Source organism: Brassica rapa, chromosome A09 (genome assembly GCF_000309985.2).
Source record: "Brassica rapa cultivar Chiifu-401-42 chromosome A09, CAAS_Brap_v3.01, whole genome shotgun sequence".
NCBI lineage: Eukaryota > Viridiplantae > Streptophyta > Magnoliopsida > Brassicales > Brassicaceae > Brassica > Brassica rapa.
In genome coordinates this window covers 7905045-7925576 of record NC_024803.2, presented here as the reverse complement: position 1 = coordinate 7925576, position 20532 = coordinate 7905045, and the positions used below count along the sequence as shown (strand labels likewise).

The 20532-nt window shown below is 29.9% G+C and overlaps 2 protein-coding genes across 2 annotated transcripts; one reads left to right on the top strand and one right to left on the bottom strand.

The window, feature by feature from the left end:
* Positions 1–2232: 2232 nt before the first annotated feature.
* LOC103838243 lies at positions 2233–6647 on the bottom strand. Its single transcript, XM_009114663.3, has one exon. It carries the CDS (start codon positions 3669–3671, stop codon positions 2433–2435), a length of 1239 nt encoding a protein of 412 aa, XP_009112911.1. The 5' UTR covers positions 3672–6647; the 3' UTR covers positions 2233–2432.
* A 7296-nt stretch (positions 6648–13943) lies between these two features.
* Positions 13944–17862, top strand: LOC103838245 (transcription factor MYB46). The gene is made up of 3 exons (XM_009114664.3): positions 13944–15716; positions 15827–15956; positions 16809–17862. Exons 1-3 carry the CDS (start codon positions 15584–15586, stop codon positions 17653–17655), a joined length of 1110 nt encoding a protein of 369 aa, XP_009112912.1. The 5' UTR covers positions 13944–15583; the 3' UTR covers positions 17656–17862.
* Positions 17863–20532: the final 2670 nt, after the last annotated feature.

Here is a 20532-nt window from a genome sequence, read left to right as displayed (position 1 = left end):
ACCAAGACATATCTCAAGCTTCTGTCTCCAGCTCAACCTTGGGCGATCCAAGTCATGCACAATGGTCCTCTTATTGTTCTCACTGCAGTGCCCGATTAAAGAAACCAAATGCATGTGTATGAACTGGGACAAAATTTCGATCACTGTCCTGAATTTATTGATGTAAAGCTATAGCTGGTTAGTATATGTATTTGAAAAAACCATTACCTACTGTGGTTGAAGATTCTTACGGTCCAATCAGATTGATTGCTTCTGGTGGTAGACCATATAATTAAAAAAGCCTACTTTCCTCGTTTGCCTTGTATCTCAAGGACCTCCTGCACTCAAAAACAGAGAACAGTTCGATTCAATTAATTTTTAACACATTGAGTCATTCGTTAATGCAAAAGTGGAACTTTTTGTGGAAGTAATTCTTGATTGTATTACTGATGAAGCGCTCAGGTGCTTAATTTCATTTTCTCCACGTCCCTAATACTCGATACCACATCATCATCACACCTGAAAAAAGAGGAAACTTAAAAGATTAATATGTGCCTCCAAAAATTCATATAATTCAGAGACTCATGAAGAAACAAGACTTCAAATGATGCTAGCCTTCTTTTGACACTAAACACAGTTGGAGTGTTGTCAAGCAGTGGGTTTCCTTTGGGAAGTTCCTCTTCTTTGGCGTTTAGCTCTTCATTTGCTGCTGCTTTTCCTGGAAAAATGTAAATAATAAATATTAAGATACAACTTTCATATGTCAATGTGTTTAGAAAAAACTAACGTAGTCATTTTGTTATAATTGTAATCTGAAATCATCTCACAGACAAGAACACATACCTTCCTGAGCCTCTTTATTTATTTATCTGGTCTAGTTCAGCCATAAGAGATCCAGTCTCATCCTCATCATCGTCACTTTCTTTATATTTAAGAAAGACAACCAGATCGTAAGATAACTCAAAGGAAATTGCGAGTCTCAGTTGATATAAGTCATCAAAAACTCTCAAAAAAGATAACACTGAAGCAATTGCATATTCCCAAACCAGGGCTCTGAGGAAAAGCATTAAATCTCAAGCAAAGAATCTTTAGAAGTTTAAAGCACAAAAGATGAACTGCAATAGGAAGGAAAGAATGGAAAATAGGTACCTATCATCATCATCAGAATCATCTTCAGAGTCCCTTTTAGAGCCTAAAAGCAGGATATCAGAGTTAGAATTTAGAAAACATATAATCAAACTACTTGTATCCCGTGACATATAATCAAATAAACATATAAACCTTCGAGTAATAGCTGATTCCCTCTCCTGTAGTAGCTTTCAACTAATGACAAAAAAAAACACATTAGTGAAACGAAGGAAGAATCTTTACAAAATCATATTGAAAAAAGGTTTGAAATTTATCGTCTCACTCATCACAGTGAGATTTTTCTTTGGAAGAAAAGTTTCTCCTCTCACGCTCTTCAAGTCATCACGAAGTTTCTTCTTCTATAGAACATCAAGAACTGATCTCGGCGGTGTTTGAGCAACGGCCTGCTTTCAGATTTGCGAGAAGAACGTAGGAAGTCGACATAGTGGGCGGTGATGCTTGGCAGAGTATAATCTTTGAGAAATCTTAGCGGTGGAGCTGTTCATGGCATCTAACGGAGACATTTATAGTCTGAAGTCGTACCGAACTCAAACATGCATCGCTTACCTTCGTCGCCAATTATAATACATAAATGAGGCGGAGTGGGAGGAGATGTATGGTGGTGTTAAATGCTCATTTTAATGGTGGACTTAAAAAACGAATCTGTTACCCAGAGTTTTCATCGGATGGAAGAGAAGCGAAAGGATTAGGGCGTCTCAGTCGAGGATCATAAAAACTTAGTCAAACACGGGCCCACGCATCTGATACTTATAAAGACCAAATTAAAATAAAAGCCCATTCACCGAGAGACGAAAATTTTAGGAGTCGAAGGTTAAGATGCCACGTGGTGCAAAACGCCCACCTCTAAAAAAAAAGACGTGGAGGGCTAAGGTGAGAGAAAACTCTGTTTTTAGGAGTCGAAGGTTAAGATGCCACGTGGCACAAAACGCTCACCTCTAAAAAAAGGACGTGGAAGGCTAAGGTGAGAGAAAACTCTGTTTTATTATTATAGATAGATAGATAACAATTTCCATATATTTTTCTCTTCTTCGATTAAATTGTCCACAAATCGAATTGGTTACATATCCAATTGGTTTTGTATATTGTGCATTAAGCCATTTAACAAAAGATTAAGCAAAAATTATATATGAAAAATATATAGACGAAGATGAAGACACAAATGATATGGGCCGTTCCAAAAGAGTTCTGAAACCCAAACAAGGACAAAAAAAACGATAACACAGAGCTATGAAAATAAATATCTTATCTTATAACCCCCAACGAATTACAAAACTTTGAAATGTCCCCCCAACATTTTAAAATCTTTACACAACTGGCGCTGAAAGTTTCCCCGCTTGTTCCAACACCTCTAGAATCTCCGCACGACTCCTCACGATCCTATGGAAAACCTCTCTGATCTGTTGCTGCAACGGCACAAGCTCCTCCTCCATTCTCCGGCATATCTCCGCCATCTCCGCCACTTGAGCTGCCGCAGACTCAGCAGCTTCTTTCTCCGCCGGATAATGAAATCCATCGGCGAATTCAATCAGCGAGTGACCAAGCTTCTCCATCCTCGTCATCTCCTCCATCAACCCCGCTGATCCTTTCTTCTCCTTCTTCTTCCACTCATCTCCGATCTTCTCGTGGATTCCGACCAAACTCTGAGCCCAATTCAAATGCTTCGGCACCGGCAAGTGATTCGCTAGTCCAGCTCTCTCCTGACACGGAACCGCCGCCGTTAGAACCCACATTACGAACACCGTTACAGTGCTCATTATAAACATCGGCAGAGGCAACCCCGCCGCTTCGTTGCCACGTGGCGGTGTTAGATTTGCCGTCATAGCGTGGATCTGCTTCGCCGCCGACCAGTTTCTCCCGACGGCCCACGACGACGATTTCAGCTGACCGATCGTCGCTCCTCCTTTACTCGCCGCAGACGATCCGCCGCCGCGGCGACCGAACGACCACGATCTCTCTACCGTCTTATTCCCTCCGCCGCCGCTGCTTACATTCTCTTTGTCCTCGATGCTCAACGCGATGAGTAGATTCGCCAGCGCGCGTTTCGCTCGCCTCACGTTACCGTCTCCTAACGGACGTTGCTCCAACGCTGCCACGGCGATCTCAGCTAGGCGCTGGTAGTGTCTAACGGAATCGATTCCGTTAACGACGGCGGTACAGATGTCAAGCGCTTTAATCGACCGGTCTAACATTTCGGGAACTAACCGGTCGAAAGGCGGTTTAGAAATTTGGGTCGGGTCACGGCCCATTAAGAGAATCGCTTTGAATTCGGCTTCGCAGCAGAGGAAAACATCCATAAGCTTACGAAGCCAAGTGACGGACATAATCTGCTCCGTCGCGGCTACGGAAGCAACAGTGTCCGTTTCATCGGAGGGTGGTTGTGGTGGTGGAGGAGGAGTGAGAAGCTCGGTGAAACGATCGGCGATGTGTTTTTGGAAAAGCTCGAGATCTTCTTGCTCTTGTTCGGTGTTGACGTCGGTGAATTGGTTGCGACGAATACTAATCCGGCCGAGGAAGGATCCTTGATTGTCCTGCGCAGGTCTCATGATTATATTGAGTCAATAAGAAGATTGGGAAGGTTTTAGAAATGCTCGATTTATATACGGAGAGTTAAAGAAATTTGTGGTCCCAGAGGTTAGGCAAAAAAGAAAAGTAAAGGAAATTTGTGGTGTGCATGTCTTGTCGGAAAGCTTGAGACCCGTTCTTCGTGCGCAGTTACCTCTTTTTTTGTGTCCCATTTTGCCCTTTGTAGTTGTTTTTGGCAATTTTATAGTATTTGATTTGAGAATGTGTAACTTATCGTGATACGTAGTGATTGGGAAAATATTCAAACTGCATGCTGTTTTAATAATTAAACTGAATGCTCCTTTATTTTTAAAATATAAGAATGCTAACCATCTAAACCAAACCGGTTCAATGTGAATCGAGTTGAACTGATATTTAGATTAGGAACTGAACCTAAGTTTCTTATTTTCTCAATAAACAAACTAGAATCAAATCAGAAATGCAATTGATAATGAAATGAGAAACTACACGTTAATGTAAAGTGTACTCAATCAAATTTTAGTTAATTTATATTTAGATACTAGGAATTGAGTTTAATTTAGGGAAATTTTGGAAAAATACTCTGTAAATATATTTTATTTTGAAAACTATACTGTGTTTTATTTATTTTAAAAACTACACTTTTTGTTAAGTTAAATAACTAGATTATCCTGACTAAAATATATATAATTACATTAAGAATTTAAATTTAATATTTTGAATTTTTTTAATTTAAATATCAAATAGTAAACAAAATGAAACGATCATAGTTGAAGTCTTTAACTTGAAGACACAATCTTTTGTGTGAACCAAAAAATTTCATGTACTTTGGAACTTACCAATTTTTTTGATGAAAAAACTTACCAAATTTTGATCTATTGCTATTGTGCTTTATAAGTCTTGAATATTTCCCCTTTGATGAAATTTTGACCTCATGAATTTTATCACTTAGTGGAAGAAATTTATTTTATTGTGACAAGTTCGGTGTGATGATGAGTTTAAATATGTAAAATCTTGCATAATGCATTAGGAAAGTGATAATTGTTTCCATAATAATTTCTGTTTATATAAGACTAGTAATTTTTTAAATGATAAACAATGAAATTTTAAATTATTTGTCCAATTCTATATTTAATTAATTATTAAATCAGTAAAATATTTTACCTCAATAATTTTGAAATTAATTTTTTTATAAGATGACATTTAACTGAAATTTGATCAAAATGTTTTTTTTACATATATGACAAGTGTAATTTTCAAAAACAAATTAAATCAATGCATTTTTCAAATTTGATAACATAAACAGCGCATTCTCCTAATTATCCCTTTAATTTATCTATTTAAAAAAATTGACATGGCTTTCAAAAATACACAATATTATCTAGTAGAGTTAAAGACTCTTTGGACGGTTGGATTTATTACTGAAAACATTTCGAGTAGCCAAAGACAAGGTGAAAGACTCGTCCATTAAGAATAGAATACGAGCTATAAACATGATTAAAATATGTGTCCAAAAAATATGCTTAAAATATTATTAAACTAATAATTTCACTATTTATTTTTTTAAATTATAAATAAATAATAGCATATTTTAAGCAAAAATAACCTGAAATAAATATTTTAGAGATTAGAAAATTTATTGACATACAAATTATTAAATCAAATAAAATTATGACATTAACTTTTTCAAATTTAAACCTATAATAGTTAAAACTATTAAATTTTCTACGAATGATTTAAGATCAATCAAACACGCTAGAAATAAAACTATGCTAATAATACTAAGATAGTTTAATTTATTTTGAAAAATACAAATTAATATAAAAAGAGTTAAATTTTTTTAAATGGTTGGATTAATTAATTAATAAAAAATATTCTGTAGTTTGGAATAGCTAAAATAAATTTTAAAAGACTTTGTAAACTGTTTCATACTTTTTAAAATCTTTCAGAATTAAAAAAATGGTTAACTGTTATAGATAATTACAGATATGTATAAAAATGAAATTATGTATTATATATTAAAATATATAAATCATTTATAGTTTTTAATTTTTATTTATTAGACAATAAAATATTATATATTATAAAAACTTTTAAAAAAATATTTGGTATAATTTTTAATGATTAATATATATGCATATATTGTCTTTATATATTCTAAATCCGAAATAGTTTTAGTAAATCATAATTTAACACCAGATTGGCAGGATACGATTGGCAGCTATATGGTTTGGCTACGAGTGACGGGAAGACTTTTTGGTACTCGTATAACTACAGATTGGCAGGATACCGTTGCAAGGATACGCTATGATCGACGGTCAATGCTGGATACAGTCCTTGTCCGAATGGTTTTTCAAATGACAGTTTACTATATTTGGAGGGAGAGGAATGCAAGGAGACATGGGAAAGCTTGGATACCTTATGAGAAGCTGACTTTTCATATCGATAAGACTATGAGGAACAGAATCTCTTCTCTGAAATATTCCTATCGGGATAAGCTAGCAGGACAGATGAGGCGTTGGTTTGAAGTGACGATGTGAGACAAGTTCTCTCTTAGCTGAATTAGAAATTTTTTCATTTTTTGTTCTCTCTTGTTTAGAAGCTAGTTACTTTTGTTTTCTCTTTTTGTAAATTTCTATTATTTTGCTGATTATCAATAAATTTGAAATTTCATCAAAAAAAAATCATAATTTAACAAAGTCTTACAAAATTTATTGTCTTTATGTATTCTAAATTAAATATTAAAATCTGTTTGGGTCAAAATATTCTTCCAGAATCTAATCTATTAAAACAAAGTCCTATTTTTTTATCTACTGTTAACAAGTAATACTAGGACCATCTAAAAACTACTTAATATGACATATTTCATTATTTACATTAATAATAAAACAAATTTAAGTTTAAATTTATTTTAAGTATAACAAATTCTGTTGAGAAAGAATCTAACAAAATCTTACAACCTTCTAAATATTTTATAAAATAACACTTAATTAATTTCGTAAATAATATATAACTTTATAATTCAATGTTAATTAAAAATTTATTATAAAACAAGAAAATAAAATTCTATACTATTTATATATATATATTATTTATATTATGTATTATATTAAAATAGAAGTACTATATGAATTAAATATGGGTAAATTTATCTATTTTATTTTTAAAATAGCTTTATTTAAATAAATTATCATTCATCATTAAAATGTGTTAAAATTCATAAATTATATTATATTTTTTAGAAAAAAATTATAAACATAAATTTATTAACATAGGTTAAAATTTTATATCTACAACTACATATTATTTTATTTTTTATTTTGAAACTCTCAACAATATATTATTTAAAAAAAAATAATATACAAAAATATAATAGTTTATAACTAACCATTAGTTCATATACTATTTAAAAATATGTTATTAGAAAACTATGAAATTTTAATAACTCATTCAAAATATTAATGACAAATCAAATTTAATATTTATATTAATTATTAAAATATTCTTAGAGATATATAAAAATCTTACCGAAATTAAAATTATTTATATAAAATAATGTATTAATTTAGTAACAAAAAAAAATCGAAAATCATATAATCTCCCACCTCAAATATAGTTGTGTAATTTTCCAAACAATTTTGACAAAATATAAAATTTTAAAAATAAGTATGCAAACTTAAGGTGATAATTTTTTAAAAAATTCAAAAGGTATAATCATAGATAATAAAGAATAGCCTCTTGAAATGTAACATGAAAAATAAACTATGTTATAAAATTTGAAGTAATCTGATATTTTGAAGTCTTAATTTAATAACAAAAAAAAAACTTAATATCATAACATCCAAAAACTATTATATATCAATAAAATTTACTAAAATAATATGATGGGTGCTACCATGTATATATTTTACTAAAATAATAGGTTTATATTCATAATTTATAATATTAAAATTAAAATTATATACTTAAAATATTTATAATAAATCAAAAGTATACAATCATAAAATGAAAAATATCCGCACGAATGTGCGGATCAAAATCTAGTTTGATATTAAAATTCTCACATATATTGTGATCATTAAATATCATATTTATACTTATAATACTATTGAGCAAGTTATTGATCTTTAATTAGTAAAAATGTGATTATGTATGTGAAAAGGAAAATCATGCTAGTCTTTGTGAAACCAAAAAATTATGATTTGGAGTATAGAGGTCTATCTATCACTTCTCAAAATATTGATATGAAACCAAAAAAATCAATTAGAAAGATCGAGATAAATCATTGAGACACACACACTGTAAAAAAAAAAAATTGCGACATAAGTTCACAAATTCAGTCAGATGAAAATTTGGCGGATACATTTACCACGTCACTACTTCAAAAATTTGTTATCATATTAAATTGCATTATCTCAAAAATATCAAGTGATGTACTCATGAGTGGATGCATGATACGCTCTTTTCTTTTAATTATGTTTAGTTTTTAAAGAAACCACATCATATGTGTGTTTAGAAGCTATTTCATATAACGAACATCCAAAAAAATATTACGAAGAATTATTTAGATCCTTAACTATTATAAGATTTGTATTCTAGATATATAGGTTCCTTAATGTTTACATATATTCAAACACTGTATCCATATATATATATATATCTTTAATTTGGTTATCTTTGAAATAATACGACGCTAAATTTTTTAATGTTTTTTCTTTTACAACAAATTTCAACTTTTAGAAAAGCCAGAAGTATATGATCATGAAGAAGAAAAGCTTTCAGCGGGCCTTGTGGTCCAGTGATAGTGGACGGATCTTGGATGCAAATATATTCCGGATTTGATTCTCTTGTTGTGGAAACTAAGTCACATTGTTCTACTCACCACGGCTGTAGATATGTCTGTATGAAAACCTGAGAGAAAACCTGTCGTGGGCTGCACTTCCTATCCGGAGATTAAGTCTATGTCTTTAATAGATCCAGGTTTAATCCTTTTATTTTTAAAAAAAAAATGAACGAGAGAAAAACTTAACAGTGTATGGTAGAGACATCTCAATCTAATGATTATCATTAACTCGACCAACCATCCCTTGAAAGGCTTGTTTTTAATCTAATATATTAAAACAGAAGTCATGACTTCTTTTCATGTGTGATTTTTTTAGTTTGGACCATTCATAGAAAATATCATATTTTACATAACTTTATTATTATATCTTTTAATATCTTTATCTTTTTATTTGAAATATAAATGAATATATTTAAAATATTGTAACAAAATCTTTTTAAAATCTTCATAGAATCTTTTTAATTTACTTTCAAAAATTAGTTAGTTTAATTTAAATTATCATAAAATATAATTAAAAATTAAAATTGAATATAGTTTTGGTTTATAAACGAAAATTTAAATAAAATGAAATTAATTAATTTCAAAAATAAATTTACTAATAATTTTTAAAGATTTTGTTAGAAATAAATATGTATTTTTATTTTAATGTTTTCAAATTTGTTTTTTAATAAAATAAAAATCATGATTTTTTGATCAGTGATATTTTTATTTGGACCATCATTTAAATTTTCTATTAAATGTATATCACCAATGCTAATATATATTAATATTTTTAACTACTTTAATCATAATATCTTTTATATCTTTTAATTTTTTTTAAAAAAAATTAAAATTCTAACAAATCTCTTGAAAAAGATTATAATAAGATCTTAATTTTCATAAATTGAATATAAATATTTTCAACTAATTTTGTAATTAGTAATGAAATATTACTAAAAGAATAAAATTATATCCTATTTTATCAATTTTATAATAATATCTATCATTTTAAAATAAAAACCTTATATTGAACAAAATCTGATAAAATTATTTTAAATTGATAAGTTAACATATTTTATTTTCACAAATATAAAATATTTATGCTAAAAATATAATATGTTGGTAGAACGGGTTAATATTAGTAAACTATATAATACATGTATAAAAATTTAACTTATCTTAAACTTTATTAATATACAGTAATTTATTATATAAAATTAATAAACATTAAAAAATTACTAACAAATCTAGCGATTTGAATTACGGATCATGATTATAATAAATTAAATACAAAATTGTTTTCATATATATTGTTTCATGCATTAAAAATTTTAGTTTAGTAATCAAACGCAAACTCAATAGGACAAATATATAGTAAGCAACATATATATGTGATAATTTTAATTTACAGCATGAAAACTATAAAATTATTATATTTGGCATAATTATACAAACATTTAAATATGTGAGTAACATTAAAAATATATAACAATTATGTAAAACAAATATTTATATATATAAATGTGAAAATATATACCCGCACGGTTGTGCGGGTGGAAATCTAGTTAATTAATTAAAACATACATCATACGGTTAAATCAAACATTGTGGACCCAAACTAAAAGGGTTATTTCCTTGCTCCTCCTTAAAGGTAAGCGCTTAATGATTTCATTGATATAAACCTAAAACTAAATTTAAGTTGGAGTATCAATATATATGTATATTTTTTTCAAATGTATATAATGTTCCGAATTATTACCAATTGCTCATTTTTACAAATTTAGAGGTTCCTATTTATTACGTTCCGAGAAACTATGATTAATTACTTGAATACTAGCTCTTACTAATAAGTAAGTGTGTTTGGTTTTGAAAAACGATTCTTCTAGATTGAGTAGAATAGAGAAATAGCTGAGGAAAAGATTGCGATATAAAGAAGCAAAAGTCATCTTTCTATGTGATCATATTCACATCGATGTTTGGTAACTGATTTGCTCCAATCCAACGGCCCCTCTTCTCCATCAATTTCATCTACGTACATAGGGTCTCACCATACATGTGTGTATGGCTATCATTTTGAGCAGCAAATCATCTTCTCGATCACGTTGATTGAACGCTGACACTGCGGAATAAGTTCGTATAAAATGAGTGGAATTAACGGACGGAATATATGAAATGAAAAAAAAAAACATAAATAAAAATAATGGAACAAGAGTCTAATGATGCATGCAGAGTATTGTTTTAAACTGTTTCTAGTGAATGAATTCAAGTGGAGATTCAATAACACTAATAACTTGTTCTATGAAATGAACGGAATTAATTGACGGAATAAGGAAACAAATAAACATAACAAAAACAGATGAACAATGTTTCAAACCTTTGGTACTAAATTTGTAGTAGGCTATAAGGGAAGGTCTAATTAATTAACAGTGTAAAAATCTGTGCATATTAGTGTATTTGTGAAATGAAAACATATGTATCGTATTGATATGTACACATTTGCTTACATTTCTTTAGTTAGGAACTTATTTGAAAAGAGGAATGTCTAATCAGTGACGAATTGATGATTAATTTATTCATGAATACTATAATGATATATAAAAGATTTTAGCACGTTAAAATTACGATGAATAATCTTCTTTATATAGGTGCCGTAAGCTGAATAAAATGCAATGACACTTTGTTAGACTCCGTTGGAATCTAATTCAAACAATGTATATGAAAATATTAATTTAATAAAATAGCACTTTGTTAAAACGAACAAAGTCCTGCCATCAGAAAGAACAAACCTGATATGATATATATGAATAAATATTGCATAAGTACCTGATTGTATCACTATCTTTGCAAGTTATCAATACGAAACAAAAAACATTGAAGGCTATATATTCTAAACGAAGCGATTTCATTTTCAACAAGGTCTCCGGATATGTCTTCTAACTAATCGAGGCCTTGTAATGGTAACTTCTACTGATTTGTATTCCAAATGCCGTCGAAAAAGCTTCGTGTAATTTTTGTAAACTTTATGTTTTTTTTTTTTTAAAATGGTAAATATTATTTCAGAAATGAACCGTTAAAACTTACAAGATGTGATAAACAAACTATAAAACCTCTAAAATGTATTTTCAAGGAAAAAAAAGTAAAAAAAACATGGAAGAAGAATAGATCGAACTTAAAACCATTATATTTTGGAGCGAATATGATATTTACAGACTTGTAGTAGCCGGATTGGACGTGTGTTAAATTTAAATTTCATATATACTTACATATATTTAAAATTAAATGTAAGAAGATCATTACAAGTTAATCGATTATTTCACTGTTCAATTCAAGATATTATTTAATAATATACTTTATACTTCACTTATCTACCAATATCTCCATTTATATATTAAGTAACCATCAAGTTTTACATAAGAAGTTGATTGAAAAGAGAGAGAAAAAGATAAATAAACGATTCTATATAAATATATAGTGGTGCATCCTACTATATAAAAGGGACTAAATTTAAGGCTTTTGGAACTATCCACCTCATCCAAAATATTATCATCAAAAAAAATTGTATTTAGAAGATAATTAGCTAACATACAACTTTTGATTTTTCTAAAAATTTCAAATTTGTAACTGCTAATTTATTAATAGAAGCATATATCTATATTGAATTATGTTCTATTTTTAATTGTTAGACTTCAAGGGTAAATAAATTATTAATTTATAATATATATAGTATATAACTTTATATTGTAGTTATAAATAAAGAGAAAATAACCGGGGAAGGTGAAGAAGCTCATGTAAAATTATGTAATTAAAATGGTAAAATGGTGAGTATGATGAGGTGAATCTAAGAAAATTTGTTGTACAAATTATGGTGTTTTTTTCGTCCACTATCATGATTTAAAATAAAATATATATTCACATAAATAAGTCAATATTTGTTGGGTTTTTTTTTGGTAAGATGTTAAGATTATCATTTTCTAAAAGGTTACACTGTTGTTTTTAAACAACTTATTACAGCAAGGAAACAAAAACAACCAACAACAACTCAAGGTAAAAAAAGCCTTAAGAAAGTCTTATACAAGAAAGATAAAAAGAAGTAGAGAAGAGGAGAAAGAAGAACTTACCGGGTAAGAGAGAAGACGGTCACGCATCATACGGTCGAGAGAGACAAGGATGACTGATGAAGGTGAGGAGACAGCTGTGAACACACGAGCATTACGCTCTTTCCAAAGCAGGTAGATGGCTGACTGAAAGTAGAGCTTGATGACTGGAGTAGCATGCGCATCTGTGTTGACGTGAGGTTGATTGATCCAGGCTGCAACAGAGTGTAGATCAGCCGGAGGAGAAATCCAAACTTCAGCAGCAAAATGCTCCCATATCAAGCGAGAGAAAGAGCACTCAAAGAAGAGATGATGGTGAGTCTATATTTCTAGATTACAAAGGACACACGTTCCTGAGACATTTAACCCCCAATGCCTCAAGCGATCCTTAGTTGGCAGTCTTCTCCGCAAAGCCAGCCATGATATAAACGCATTACGTGGAATATGTTCCTTGAACCAAATAGTCTTGTGCCAATATTTGTTGTTGATAGTGTTTATATTCTTTTCTGATATTAGTATCCATATTTTTTAGTAAACTGATCCAAAGAGATTAGTTTGTGGAGCTAACCAAACGAGGATTATAATGTTTACTTTGGAAAAAGTAATAGGTTGAATGATAGATGGCGTGCATGCTTTTTCACATGGAAATCTGCACATATATTAAAATTGTAAGATTTGAATCATAGAGAAAATATAATGTATATGACTGAAGTTGGGCCATTCCGAAACTAAAAATGGCTAAAATTCTTCTTTGTCAAAATGCATAGATGTGAATCTTATATGAATAGAGTTCTCCATTGCTTATAGCAGTGTAATAAACTTTGTGTGTAAATGAGAAAAAATGTTATATAAGTGAAAACACAAATTATGATTTTTTTTCTTGTGCCTATAGGCTCTTCGCAATTTGAAGAAGAAAGAACATATTGTGTGAAAATCTTTGGCTCGGTCAAATTTTATCCAGTTGTTTATAAAACTGTTATTATCTTATTCATGTAATTTTTCAGTGTTGATTTAAAATCTCAAAAAACTCATCTATACTGACTTTTTGATATTTTTTCTGTGATTTGAATTTAAAAAGAGATAAAACTTTCGATAAGTTATGTAAAATCAGAACAAGTATTTAGCTTTAGAAGCATTTACATGTTTCAAACTTATAATATATACATATATAATGTTTAAAATTATGCATATAAAACCTGTGTAAAATGTGCCTGAATATGTTTCTCTTCTTTAATGTGTTAATCGTACTATATATAACATTATTTTAAAATTTCAAAAAGTGTATGTCACATACAAAAAACCATCAATAAAAAATATAATTCTCCATCTACAACAAGAAAAATAAAAAATTTTAAACATATAAATTTAAATTAAGAAAAACTAACATTGGAAAAATAAGAAGTTAATGTAAAAAAAAACCGACAAATAATATTATAAATATAAATTTATAAGACACAATCCGCGCGGAAAAAATCTCTAGTGTTTATAATGACAGTATAATTCTCTACTCATAAGTCAAAAGGCTGGACTCATGTACCCTTCTTATGCGCTTTTAAATTGCATTTTGATATGATTTGTTGTTTTGACTACAGTTCTCAATAACTCTAAAATTTTGTATTCGGTTTTTTGTTATAAAAATCTTTCCACCTTTCTAGGTTGTGAAACCAAATTGCTCCATTTGGAGGACTAATAAATTTTAAACAATGGTTAAATTAAACATATACAATAATAATATCTTTACGCATACTGATGAGTATATAGATTGAGTAAAGACAGAACATGCGAGATAAACGTTGGCATTTCAACTTATGCACAACAACGACGACCATTAAGTTCTCCATCTTTGCATATGAGAATCTAGGAAAGCGTCAAAAACATGCCTAACAACCAATGAAACAAATCATAGTACATTGACTTTGTGTTAATTTTATCTGCTAAAACCATAAATTAAAAACTACTTCTTTCGTTGGATAAAAATATTTACCAACCACATAAGAATAATCATTGTAAATGAATATATAATACTGTTTGCTATAAGAACGAATATACACATGTAGTATTATCAAGAGATCAATATTTAGACAAGCTTAAAACCCAAACACCCCGCGCTTACGCGGGGACTCATCCCTAGTAATATTAACACCTACTACCCTAAACATTCATGAGGCAAAGTTTACAAGGAATTTATATGTTATCGCTAAATCTATATATAATAGCGATTTATTGTATGGATTAATATCTTTTTCAAAAAAAAGTAAAAATTTATGGATTAATCTAACTTTCTTTTTTTGAATTATACAGAGATATCCAGGCCTCACAGGAATGATCCAGACTAGTTACGTGTTGTCACGTGTCAATCCTCTATCTCTGGCGATACTGAAATGTTAATTCCTCAGTAACCAGAATTCGAACACAAATGATAGTACTCACATCTGTAAATCATTTACTACTAGAGGTAGAAGCCCGGTTTAATTAATCTAACTTTCGTCCTAAGGTCCTTGAAAAAGAGGCAAAAACAAAAAGCGGGAGACAAAAAGGTACGTGAAGAAATAAAAATATGAAGTGATAACTGATAAGGGCTTAACGTAATAATACTACAACAAAATCTCTCTACGTACAAACGAGCAACAGCCCATGTAATAGAAAGTAGATAAGACGTCGTTTTAAGGTTAGGTCGATGAAGAAATATCTCAGGCCCCACCCGGCCACCCCTGGGACCCGACCAGACCTTGATCTCGTCCCTTGTATATTTATCTTTGCTAAAAAAAAATCAATATTTTTTTTTGTTTTTTTGAACTTTATTTATCTTCTTTTGGGTTCGCTTTTAAACCCCTCCATTTCCTCTTCTTCTTTCTTCTATAGCTAAAAACCCTCAGAAACACAACCCACGAAAGAAACAAAGTGTGCTACATATACATATAAAATATTAATTTAAGATAATTATTGTGATTAAGTTGTTAGTTACAACTAAGTTAATTTGAAGATCGAGCCACTAATCATGGGTCATCACTCATGTTGCAACCAGCAAAAGGTGAAGAGAGGGCTTTGGTCACCAGAAGAAGATGAGAAGCTCATTCGATATATCACAACTCATGGCTATGGATGTTGGAGCGAAGTCCCTGAAAAAGCAGGTACTACATTGTCTATATCTATTTAAAGTATATAATTTCAATCTGTTGACCCAAAAAAAAAACTTAAAGATATTCAATCTAGTATTTACAATGCCTATTTGATAAATTAGGGCTTCAAAGATGCGGAAAAAGTTGTCGATTACGATGGATAAATTATCTCCGGCCTGATATCAGAAGAGGACGGTTCACTCCTGAAGAAGAGAAATTAATTATAAGTCTTCATGGAGTTGTAGGAAACAGGTTTATATTTTCTCTAATTTTTAACCTATATATATATATATATCATGTACTAAATTGTTTTAATAATTATGAGAAATTCTCTTATATAGTCATTTTTAGTTTATTTTCACAAAAATAGACTTTAATGAAGAAAATGACTAAAATAAATTTTATTAAAAGGTAAATATGCACTTATATCCAAGGATTAACTAATCTAGATTTAGTGTTTAGAGTTAAGGGGTGGGGTGGAGTGGGGTTTTGGGGATATGTTTCAAATTAAAAAAAAAAAATATATATTTAAAATTTTCAAAATAAAAAAAAATCTATTTTGGTCATTTTATTTTTTGAGTGCTATTTTTGTAACAAAAACATAAAAAAAAAATATATATTTGAGAGAATTACCCTTGTATTATTATGCATATCACATATTTAAATTATTTTTATACTTTTTGATGATTGATACCAGTTTTTAATAATAAGCTTGTTGGGTTTGGGATAAAAGCTAAATTATAATATATTTTATTTTTATATAATCAGTTTGTATAAATGTATAAATTTATTAGTATTTAATAAGTTTAGACACGGTTCTAAGCAACGACCAGCCTACGGTTGATGACTAAAGATTTATTAGCGTGTAGTTTCATTCATCTTGTTATTTTGTCTACTTGCTTGAGCTACATAGTAGTGTACATTTCAAGCCACTTAATCGAACATTCTCAAAATGTACGTAGTCCACCAGACGTACACACACACATGTATGCATTTTTAGGAAAAAGAAAAATGTACACACGGACACGTACGTATATACTCATCTATCATGTATGTGCTTAATTGCTTAATGTTTCTCTCATTACTTTTGTACATGTTTTTCAGGTGGGCTCATATCCCAAGTCATTTACCTGGAAGAACAGATAACGAGATAAAAAATTATTGGAATTCATGGATCAAGAAAAAGATACGAAAACCGCACCACCACTATAATCGTCATCAACCATCTAAAACTACTGTGACATTGAACGTGGAAGCTACATCAACTGTTACGGCTCTCCCCTCAACTACCACCACTTCGACCATCGATAACTTGCATTTTGATGGTTTTATGGATTCTCCTAACCAACTAAATTTCCCGTATGATCAAGAAACTAATGCCAAGATTCAAGAAGCCCTTTTCTCCCATAAACCTCATCTTTTCATGCTAGACACAACACTTCCTGTCCTTGAAGGAATGTTCTCTCAAAACATCATCACAAACAATAACAACAATAACAATGATTATGACACACAAACAGGAGGAAGAGGAAGTGTCTTCGAACAATCATTTTTAACACATAACACGGAACAGGGAGATATGAACCTTCCTCAACAAGAACGGTTTCAACTTCCTACGATGGTGTCAAATTTGTTCAGCAATTCTACCAATTCAAATACCGAGACAGTTACAAGTTACAAACTACCGGCGTTGGTCGGGGGAAATCTTAATAACATCTCCCAAGTTGACAATAATAATGCTCAAGATGGAGATATAGCGTCCACATTCGAATGTTTAAGGAAGCAAGAACTAAACTATGATGAATGGATAAATTCACAACAGTGCTCTAATTTTTTCTTCTGGGACAACCTTAACATTAACGTGGAAGGTTCATCTCTTGTCGGAAATCAAGATCCATCAATGACCTTGGGATCCTCTGCCTTATCTTCTTCTTTTCCTTCTTCGTTTTAAATTAATGAATCAATCACATGAGAGGAACTCATGCTAATTTGTCTATATATAAGTTTGTTTCTTTTGTTTTTTTATTAGAGGTTGTTTTCGGACGATATTTACTTTCAAGCTGATGTTGTAATGAGTGTTCTAAATTGTTGATGAGGAGATGGTGTGAATATATGTTTGTGTTGTTTTCTAGCTCATGGCTTTACTTTTATCCCTAAACTTATGTAATAAAGGACGAAGTAACCTTTCCACTATAAATAGTGACACTTTCCCATTCTCTTTGTAACAAGAAACATCTAGGGGAATATCTCCAAATGAGTCTCAAATTAGGAAAATGCCCTTGCTTAAGTTTAGAGGGGAATTATCAATATTTTTAGGTTAAGGATGACGATTAATCCCTTCGTGAAGAGAGAAGAATTGGTAAAGTACGAAAAAGGGAAAGATGTGGAAGAGGATTTCGTACGCTTTGTTGCTGAGGTAGGTCTGCAAATAGGAACAATGTAGGATAGATTTAGGCTCCGAATGGAGAAAGCGGATCAAACGTTGCGGATCTAGCGGATCAAGCAAATTGAGCGGAACAAAAGTGGATCAAGCGGATCGAGCGGTACAAGTGTGGATCTAGCGGTTCAAAACATATGTTTGAATGATGAAAGTGGATAAAACGTGGTCCAAATTACTGTACAAATTTAAATTAATTAATATAAAATTTTATATACTATATATAGTCATAAATTAAAGGAGTTTTAAAAAAACATTATAAGTGAAATGATAAAAGTGTATTCAAAAATATAATAGGAAATTATATAAACATATATACCATTATTTTTAGTTTTAGAATTAAATATGTATATGAATTGGATAAACTAAAAATAATTATATTTTGATAAAAAGAGGTGTAAATTAAATATGTATCAAATTTTGATGATATTAAAGTAGGTATAATGTTTTTGGTAAAATAGTATAATAATTTTTGACTTTTAATATTAAGTAACACATCCGTTTAAAAAAAATTGAAAGAAAATAAAATATTATAAAAAAAATAAAGTATGATGTCTAATAGTAAAATATATGTAGTCAAAATAATTCTTATTCTTTTGTTTAAGACTAATCTTTTGTAAGCATTATAAGGTTAAAGCTATTTTAACTTAGCATGTGCTACATATTATACAAGTAAAAGAATATATATATTTAAAAAAAGAAGAAGAATAAGAACTGCTAGAAACACTCAAGTATTGTTGTGTACGTACTGTAGCAGTGGTTCATAATTTTTCACTCACAAATTTGAACCACAAGCAGTTCATTACTATATACAATGAATTGAACCACAACTAAAAGATAAATAATGAATGGGAACTTTGAGTGCAGTACGCACACCTAAGTGTGTCCTACGTCTTTTTCCCACCCTCCATTCGAACTCTTAAACCTCATAATTCTTATCCACATCACATTTTTCAATGAAGTACTAGTTGTTTTGACCGCTAATTATGTAACAGATAGTCAGAATGATAGTATCTAACATATTTAATACTTTCTCCGTTTTTTAATATAAGTCGTTTTAGAGAAATTTTTATGTTACAAATTATATGACGTTTTTCAGTTTTTTATGTAAAATTTATTAACATTTAATGTTATATGACCAATGATAATATACCTTCTATTTTATTATTGGTTGATTTGTGGTTAGATAAATAATTATTGATGTTTTTGGTTAAAAAATATAAAAAATTAATGATTTCTTAATTTACGTGCACAATTCTAAAACGATTTATATTAAAAACGGAGGGAATAATAAATAACACTTTTCATTAGCATTTATATTAAATATTATCTTTTAAGTGGTATATTATTTTTCGGTCTTCATCATCCCACACTTCTTTTCAAATCCATATTTGCCAGTCTCTTATGTACTTGAAAATGGATGAGAGTAAAATGAAAATCAATCAATATTATTTCAAACTCACTCATAACGCTTCAGATGAGAAGAGAGATGTAGAGTTGGAGAACCTAGAACCTCAGAGGAGATAAAGCTGAGAGATGCAGAACCTATGAGATAAGAGGAGAAAGAATTAGAGTTTAGGACAGTGGGAAAATATTAGAAAGAGAGATGGTGTTAAAAGGCTGAGGGCATAGTTCTAACTATTGCCACATGTGGATACATAGACGCCAATTTTCTCTTGTAACATTTACAAAAAATAATAAGAAACTAATCATTTCTTCTTTCACATTATTTCCTTCCACCATAAACAAAAGAATATAATAATAGTATAAAAAATTATAGTTATACATCCATATATATGCGTTCCCAAAAAACACATCCACCATATATATATATTTATACTAGGGTCGATCCGAATTACGTCCGGAGTTTTTGTTTAAATTCAAATGTTGATTATATATATAGTATGTTTATTTTATTTATAAATATTATAATCTATTATAAAAATATAAGTAGCCAAACAATTATAAAATCATTTTAAATTATTCATTGTTTTTGTTTTACGCATTTCAAAATTTTTAGTATCTATTTTTTGTTATTATAAATTATATGAGGTGATGAGTAGAATAAACAAAGATTATTAATTTTTAATTGGTTGAACTGTATAAATGTTTCATTTCACTTAAAACTGTTTATGAATTTTGTTTCCAATTAGTATCCAAGTAGTTTAATGGATCCTCCCTTAAATCTACAACCCTATTTTGTTTGTGTGTTGAGTTTGCATTTGATGTAATGGTTGTGTGAATGTTCTAAAAGGTGATTGCCATTGGACAAACGGGGGAAGAATTTATGCGGGTGTCAGTGAATTCGATAGACTGTGAGGTTGATTTAGTTTAAAAATACAAGTAGCCTTAGTAGGAAAAATCTGTAGTGATATTTGTTATTGTTACCTG

Coding starts and splice junctions, on each gene's coding strand:
- LOC103838243 (XM_009114663.3), bottom strand. CDS start 3,671: ATGAGACCTGCGCAGGACAATCAAGGATCCTTCCTCGGCCGGATTAGT.
- LOC103838245 (XM_009114664.3), top strand. CDS start 15,584: ATGGGTCATCACTCATGTTGCAACCAGCAAAAGGTGAAGAGAGGGCTT. Junction 15,717..15,826: donor CGAAGTCCCTGAAAAAGCAG/GTACTACATTGT, acceptor TTGATAAATTAG/GGCTTCAAAGATGCGGAAAA. Junction 15,957..16,808: donor CATGGAGTTGTAGGAAACAG/GTTTATATTTTC, acceptor CATGTTTTTCAG/GTGGGCTCATATCCCAAGTC.